At 42.0% G+C, this 8,180-nt stretch overlaps 1 protein-coding gene across 8 annotated transcripts in view; it reads right to left on the bottom strand.

Annotated features, from left to right (window-relative positions):
• Positions 1–8,180, bottom strand: part of C7H9orf43 (chromosome 7 C9orf43 homolog) — a 32,658-nt gene that overhangs the window by 14,947 nt on the left and 9,531 nt on the right. For 5 of the 8 annotated variants that reach the window (XR_004626543.1, XM_034664339.1, XM_034664338.1 and 2 more), the window contains 4 exons: positions 5,766–5,918; positions 5,513–5,663; positions 2,757–2,940; positions 429–529 (listed from right to left, as the gene is read on the bottom strand). Coding sequence is in view for 7 of the 8 variants with exons in the window: in XM_034664339.1 (XP_034520230.1) it covers positions 429–529; positions 2,757–2,940; positions 5,513–5,663; positions 5,766–5,918 (589 nt within the window). In the remaining variant the exon portion in view is untranslated. Of the gene's footprint in view, positions 1–428; positions 530–2,559; positions 2,639–2,756; positions 2,941–5,512; positions 5,664–5,765; positions 5,966–8,180 lie in introns of all 8 variants that reach the window. The other 3 variants (XM_034664336.1, XM_034664335.1, XM_034664337.1) reach the window with 3 other exon arrangements.

Here is an 8,180-nt window from a genome sequence, read left to right as displayed (position 1 = left end):
TAATAAAATAAAATAAAATAAAATAAAATAAAATAAAATAAAATAAATAAAATAAAATAAAAAAAGAGAGAGGAAGAAAAGAAAGAAAGAAAGAAAGAAAGAAAGAAAGAAAGAAAGAAAGAAAGACAGACTAATAGGAGCATCTGCTTCTTAGACCTCACAAACACACAGGTGCTACCTTACATGCTATTTACTGGCCTGCAGGATTTGATGTAGAAAAACCCCACCACAGGAAGCACGAAGTGCATTAAATAGAACCCCAGTGGAGCAGGAGGCAATACAAGAGACCACGACCTTCTTCTCTAGCTGGCCTCCTGTTACTTGCAATGAGGCTGCTAAACAGGAGATCACAAAGAGGAGACCTGCACAAAGAGGGACTTGCAGAACGCAAGAGTGGAAGGTCCCCAAGTTCTGGACACAATACTCACCTCACATGTGTCTCTGATTGTTCTGGGATCCAGATTACAACCATATTTCTCACATCTTGAGGGCTGGGAAGTTGTGTCTCATTCAAATTCAGCACCGAAAGCTAAGAGAAGGATATAAAATAAAGCCTATGTATGGCTTGAAGGTACCAGCTCCTGACAGTATTCAGAATGGGCCTAAGAACTGAATCATCTTGCTAATGAAAAGGGTATGTTGGTGCAGAAGATGACAAAAAGACATTTCTCATCCCCAGACTGTCTTCATAACAATTCCCCCAAGAAACCAGACACCAAGAGGTACTCTGCAAGAGTGAGCGTTTTAAGTGAATGGTCTCCCCTGCCTCCCTGTAACATTAAGGTGGCATTTAGCAACTCCCTACCCTATATCCCCTAGAGGGAAACTTGGGGTTTACCTAAGGGAACGCTACTCATTCTGCCTACTCTACTCCAAACACTTAGATCCCCTTCAGATAACACAATACAATTTGGGAACAGGGAGGGAATTGGTAGTGACAGAAGCAAGTTTTCTGCTTTTACAGCCTGTCCACAATTACAGGCATCTACATAAAAGTTAAGGTCACAACACTTTTCATGTTCAGTCATTTAAGATATTAGAAGAGTGGTCCTCAAGAAAACCTTATAAATTATCTAGTCCCTACCCCTGGTAGCATACAGGGAAGGGGGGAAAAACTATTACAAATAGGGTGGTGGGGGCCCCTGGGTGGCTCAGTCACTTAAGTGGCCAAATATTGATTCTGGCTCAGGTCATAATCTCGGGGTCCTGGGATTGAGCCCTGCTTTGGGCTCCGAGTTCCCAAGCTCAGTGGGAAGTTGGCTTGAGGTTCTCTCTCTCCCTCTCCCTCTGCCCTACCTTCTGCTTGCATGCTCACTTTCTCTCTCTCAAACAGATAAATAAATTTTTAAAAAATAGGGTTGTCCTATGAAAAGGAACTGATTGGCTTGGGGAAACAGGAGAGACTTCTTTGCACTGTAAACCCTTTTATGCTTTTTGAATTTTGAACCACATGCGTGTACCAACTATTCAAATAATCATCTTAAAACGAATTTAATCTAACCCCTTGTTCTAAAGAGGTCAAAGAGGAGAATTATTTGTTCATTCATCCATTCAAACACATCTACCCTCTCTCTGTCCATTACACTCTCCACCACGTCACAGTGCAAGATGAAGTGTCTCTTGAAAAAAATAAAAGGCATCCGTAAGATTGCAAAGAAGAGTAAATCTCTCTTTACCGTAGATAAGTAGAAGGGTTTTTCTTCCTAAACTCTAATTTAGCTCTGCCTCTAACTAGCTATGTGCTTTAGCAAATCACTTCCTTCTCTGGGCGGGCCTCAGTTTTCTCAACTGCAAGACATATGAGATAGACCACAGAAGTGTTCTTCAATTGCAACTGCAACTAGGTCATAGGTCATGGAATCACATTTTGTGAACTGTAGTCTACACTGCTTAAAAGTAGAATAGAGGGTCATCTGGGCGGCTCAGGCAGTTAAGCGTTCAACTCTTGATTCTGGTTCAGGTCATGATCTCAGGGTTGTGAGATCGAGCCCCACATCGGGCTCCATGCTGAATGCTGAGTGTGGAGCCTGCTTAGGATTCTTTCTCCCTCTCCCTCTGTGCCTCCCCCGCTCAAGCTCTCTCTCTCTCTCTGTCTAAAAAAGAAAGAAAAGAAAAAAGAAAAGAAAATATCAGAGTACATCATTCATAATTAGGGTAAGGATTGTTTTATGCTATTTTGTTGCAAAATGTATTTCTTACTGTAGGTCATAGCTAAAAGAGTAGATGACCCGAAGGCCCATTTGAGGTGTGACATTCCAGCATTCTAATTTCCCCATATTATGAGATGACAGGGTTTATATAGTAGCGGAACATGCTTTATGCAGGATAGAGACAGCAAAGTTTTACCTATGCCAAACAGCCACAAATCAATCCCACTGGTGTCTGGGATTTCTGGAAACAGTATAGCATGTAAAGGCATTAGTACAGAGCCTAGCATACACTTAAGGGCCCAATATTAGATCGTTACTATTGACATTATTCAGATTATAGTCATCCTGAATGTTAAACAGAGGCAAATATTTTATTCCCACTAGTAAAGAGAAAATGTTGAGGAAGTACCTTTTCTAATCTGTGATTTACTTTAGGAGATCTATCAGTACGGTCGATTAAATCTTTGTCAGGTAAATCCTTCCGAGGCCTAAAAAATGAGTTTCCAAACATAACACAGAGACACAAAAGAGCTATGGGGATGACAGGTAGTGACGTGAGGAAAAGCCTTCTGTTTATCCACAGAAAACCTGGGGCTTAATACTTACCAAACGGATGTAGGGTCTCCCCGATTCCTTAAGGTGTGTGTGTTTATTCTGGAATGAGTCCCACACTGACACCGCGCACCGCACACACTTCACAACCAGCTGCTGCCGCAAACTGAGCTCAGAGCCTATGCCTCTCTCTCTCCAACCACAGGCAGTTACGTCACCATCAATAAAAGCTGAGTGCCTTTGATGTAGGTGTTCAAAGCATGTTAAATAAGCCAAATGTAGTATTTACGTACAACGGAATATTTTTCAGCCTTAATAAGGAATGCCATTCTGATGTATGCTCCAACAGAGAGGGATCTTGAAGCCATATGCTAAGTGAAATAAGCTAGCTAGACACAAAAGGACAAGTATTCTATGATTCCACTCATAGGAGGTACCTAGACTAGGCAAATTCATACAGACAGAAAGTAGAATAGACATGAACAGGAGCTGGAGGGAGGGGGAAATGGGGAGTTACTGTGCAATGCGTATGGAGTTCCTGTTTGAGATGATGAAAAAGTTCTGGAAGTGGATGGTGGTGATGGTTGCACAACACTGTGAATGTATTTAATGCCACGGAATTGTACGCTTAAAAACGATTAAAATGGTAAATTTTACATTATGCATATTTACCCCGAAAAGAACACTGTCCCCTTACATTTTCATATCACTTGTTATTATTATACTTATTTTTTAAAAACCATGTTAAGTGTAGGAATGAATAAATATGGCAAAGAAGCAGAAGATAAAGACCCATCTCCTTAGCCTGATTTATGTACTGTAGGCCAGCTCCCTAGCCTTGTCTCTGAGCCCTTCTCCTGATACCTAAAGACTTCCTCTTGCCTCCAGGCCTTTGCATATGCTATTTCCGTAGTCTAGAACTCTCCTCATGGCCACCTCCCGGCTGCAACCTCCCACGTTCACCAGACTGCTCACACTTCTGTATACAGGTACAAGTGCCACCTGCACAGGGGACAATGCCCTGGGTGAGGAACCCTTCCCATGTGCTTCCACACACCCGGGAGTGCCCTTCTTTCCACGCCCATCAAGCGGAAAATTCTCGGCCTCCCCAGCTAGGCTGAAAGCCCTTTGGGGATAAAGAATGTAACTTGTTTATCACTGAATCCCCAGAGCCCAGCAAAGAGGCCCCCACTAAAATACATTTGTGAATTCAATGAGTGACTACACAAGTGAGGTCATGGTCTTTCCCTTAATAGGCCCTGCCTGGGAGAAGCCACCTTCTTCCCAAGGTTCAAGTCCTAGAGAACCAGAAAGTAGTCCTACCCTTTCCCATACTGTCTTTAGCCTAACGGAAACCAACAAAGGCTGCTTACATCAAGTAGGAGAAAAGGAAAAGGTACAAGGGCCACTAGGCATGCCTTGGTTGCAAACCACAGGAGTTCCAAATATTACAAGTCTAAGCTTTCCGCAGATCTCTGTCCCTTAGATTCCCACATCAACGAGCACTAACTGGAGGCCTAGGCTTTGTAGGAGATTCAAAAGGAAACCATTACTTCTGTCTTCGGGAGCTTACAAATAGTTTCATACCTAAAAATAAAGGATAAGAAAGATAGTGTGTGTGGACACAGTGTTCTGATGACCTGCAGGGGCTGATGAGATACCTGCCATGGTGGGCTGAATTGTGCCCCCCAAATTCTTACATTGAATCCTAACCCTCAATACTCAGAATTTGAGTCCCTCAGTATTTGGAGATAGGGTCTTTAAAGAGGTAATTAAGGTAAAATGATGTCATACAGACAGGCCCTAATCCAATATGACTGGTGTTCTTATTTAAAAGAGGAAATTAAGGGATTAAGAGTACACTTATCATAATGAGCAGGAGTAACGTACAGGATCATTGAATCACTCTATCATATACCTGAAACCATTATAACACTGTGTGTTTACTATACTGGAATTAAAATTAAAAACTTAACTAAAAAAAAAAAAAGAACAAGAAGAAGAGGATGGGACGCCTGGGTGGCTCAGTCGGTTGAGCATCTGCCTTCGGCTCAGGTCATGATCTCGGGGTCCTGGGAAGGAACCCCACATTCACTAAACTCCCTGCTCGGTGGGGAGTCTGCTTCTCCCTCTGACCCTCCCCTCACTCCTGCTTCTCTCTCAAATGAATAAATATAATCTTAAAAACAAAAAGAGGGGCGCCTGAGTAGCGCAGTCGTTAAGCGCCTGCCTTCGGCTCAGGGCGTGATCCCGGCATTCCGGGATCGAGTCCCACATCGGGCTCTTCAGCTATGAGCCTGCTTCTTCCTCTCCCTCTCCCCTGCTGTGTTTCCTCTCTCGCTGGCTGTCTCTCTGTCACATAAATAAATAAAAATTCTAAAAAAAAACAAAAACAAAAAGAAAAAGAGAGAAAATTAAGACAGACACACAGAAGGAAAACCATGTTAAGACATAGGAAGAAAACGGCCACCTACAAGCCAAGGAGAAAGGACTCAGAAGAAAACAACTCTATCAACACCTTAATCTTGGACTCCTAGCCCCTAGACTGTGAAAAAAAAAAAAAATTTGTGTTGTGTAAGCCATACAGTCAAGGGTACTTTGTTACAGTGATCCTAGCCCCCTATGTTAACAACTCCTACAACATAAATAATCCTTTCCTTTTGTTTCCCACTGCCTAGTCACCATTTCTCTAACTGAACTGGTGTTTTATTTTTAATCCAGCTTTCTCAAAGTCTGCTATATGGATAAAGGAAGTCAACCCAGAATTTTGAGATAGTAGGCTCATAAAGGAAGATCCCATGATAATTTACCTGCCTTGGAATTTGGAGTCAAACTTTGAACCTGGACACAGTGAAGAGGAAGGTTTGGTGAAGGTGAATCCTGATAAATGACGATGAGCAAGTCCCTTGGCCTGGATGCAGGAATCTGCCATGTTTACAATGGTGAGCACTGGGAGTTTGTCTGAGAAAACAGACCAGAAGAAAACATGTAATCCGTCAAAAGGGAGCCAAACAGAAATAGTTCAAGGATCTTGTAAGGAAGAAGCAAAACTAACTAATTCACCTTCATCATTCAGCGCTGTTTTGCACGGGGGAGCCAGGATTCGAGGATGGCCCCTCTCAATCCTGCGGATCGTGGCCCAGCATTGTGGATGCTGACAAAGAGCCAATTTGCAGGTTGTTTCATCCCACTGGCTCTCGTCTGGCAAGTCCATAGCTACAAATAGTTTAGGACAAAAGCCAATCTTGCAGCTTTCTAGCCCTCTAAAGTAACAACAACCACACAATTAGAGCGCATTATACATTAGCCATGCAGTCCAGATCTTAATTTGGACTCAAAGTATAAAATATTTCTATTGAACCCATCCATATACACACATGATGGTCACAGGATAATTAAGAATTGGGTAACAAGCTACTCAGCCATTAAAAAGAATGAAATCTTGCCAACATGGATGGAGCTAGAGGGTATAATGTTCAGTGAAATAAGTCAGTCAGGGGAAAGACAAATACCATATGGAGTTTAAAAAACAAAACACTCAGGGGTGCCTGGGTGGCTCAGTCATGATCCCAGCGTTCTGGGATCGAGCCCTGCATTGGGCTCCCTGCTCAGCGGGAAACCTGCTTCTCCCTCTCCCACTCCCCCTGCTTGTGTTCCCTCTCTGGCTGCCTCTCTCTCTGTCAAATAAATAAATAAAATCTAAAAAAAAAAAAAACAAAAACGCTCATGTGGAATTTAAGAAACAAAGCAAAGGAAAAAAAGATACAAGCCAGAAAACAGACTCTCAACTGTAGAGAACAAACTGATGGCTATCAGAGGGGAGGTGGGTGGAGGGATGGGTGAAATAGGAGATGGGGATGAAGAGTGTATTTATTGTAGTGATCACTGAGAAAGGTATAGAGTTGCTGAATCACTCTATTGTACACCTGACACTACTGTAACACCGTATGTTGACTATAATTAAAATTTTTAAAAGACTGGATAACAAGCAAGTATGAAAACATCTCAGCATGAAGTACAGTGGCAAGAGTTTTGGGAGCAGACTGACTTCAGAAAGTCTCCTACTTGGCCATTTAGTAGCTGAGTGACCTGCGTCTTAAGCAATCTGAGCTATAGGTTCCTTATTTGCAAAATGAGGGTAAGCCTGTTTCACAGGATCATTACAAAGATTAGTTAATAGATATCGAAAGGTCTGACATATAGTTCAAAATAAGTATTAGCATCCTTTCCTTTTCCCCTTCATTAATCGTTAGGGAGAAGACACCACCATCTCCAAAAAGCCTTATCAAATCAGAACTAATACAAACACAGAATTAGTTGAGATGGCTTTAGATGGCTCACACCTTTAGCAAACGGGCTTCATTTTTCAATATGCTCCAGTTCTCATACAGGCAGCTAAAATGCCCACCAGAAATGAATGGGTTTGCTCAAACAGCAAATCGGTAGACGTACAATCACATCAGAGGCCTCTGGCTTTTCATTTACTGGCTGTATGGTCGTAGGCAGGTGATTTCACCTCTCTCAGCTCATTTCCTCATTTAAAGAGAGGACAGGAAATCCCTAAGTAGGATTGTAGAAGCATTAAGAGAAATAATGTACTTTTACATATGATGTATAATAGGGGCTCAATAAATAGTATCATCTTTCTCTCTCTAGAAATATCTTAGGCAATCACTACCACCTGGTCCTTAATGCGATTATTACAAAGTCGGGAGGGGTGAAAAGATTAAAGACGGACATCAGGTCCCCTTTTTAGGGACAGTATCCATTCCTTTTTCCTTTTATTCAACACATTGACTACCAAATATGTGACAGAACCTGGCATAGAGCAGAGCAGGCATAGAGAACAGTAATGAACAAAATAAGTCCCTGTTCTAAAGAGCTTATGAATTAGACCAAAGACAACGAATTATTGGTAAGGCAACCGCCTGCCCTATGACTTGTTTTGTTTGGCCTGCACTTTGAGCCATTTTTTTAAAGTGGAAATAGTCCACAGTGTTCAGATTTCTGGTTCCTCTTAAAGATCAATATATATGACAACACAGGGGTCCCAATTCCAACTACACACCAATTGGATGGAGAAGAGTGTCTCCTGGTATCTTTAAACCAGACCTGTTCTCTCCAAACGGAGAGTTCCCCCACCAAACCCTATAATCTCTAACTAATAGTTTCAGGTGCCGTTGATCATCGTGTTTGCAGTTGTTTTTCTCCTAACAGGGAAGAATTTCTCTGTACTCATGTCTGTCAAAAGCTGGAAAATTGGGATGCCTGGTTGGCTCAGTGAGTAAAGCATGTGCCTTGATCTCTGGTCATGAGCTCCACCCCTATGTTACCCGTAGAAATTACTCAAAACAATTTTTTTTTAAAGCAGGAAGATTAAGGGTGACGTGAGAAAGCATGTTTCAAGAAAAAAAGCATTCGTTCTCATGGGATTGAGGACTCGGGGGATTGAGGACAATTTCTATCTATATAACATGA

Source organism: Ailuropoda melanoleuca, chromosome 7 (assembly GCF_002007445.2).
Source record: "Ailuropoda melanoleuca isolate Jingjing chromosome 7, ASM200744v2, whole genome shotgun sequence".
In the NCBI taxonomy this organism is placed as follows: Eukaryota; Metazoa; Chordata; class Mammalia; order Carnivora; family Ursidae; genus Ailuropoda; species Ailuropoda melanoleuca.
Note: the sequence above shows the minus strand (reverse complement) of the source record. Positions and strands in the feature narration are given on the sequence as shown.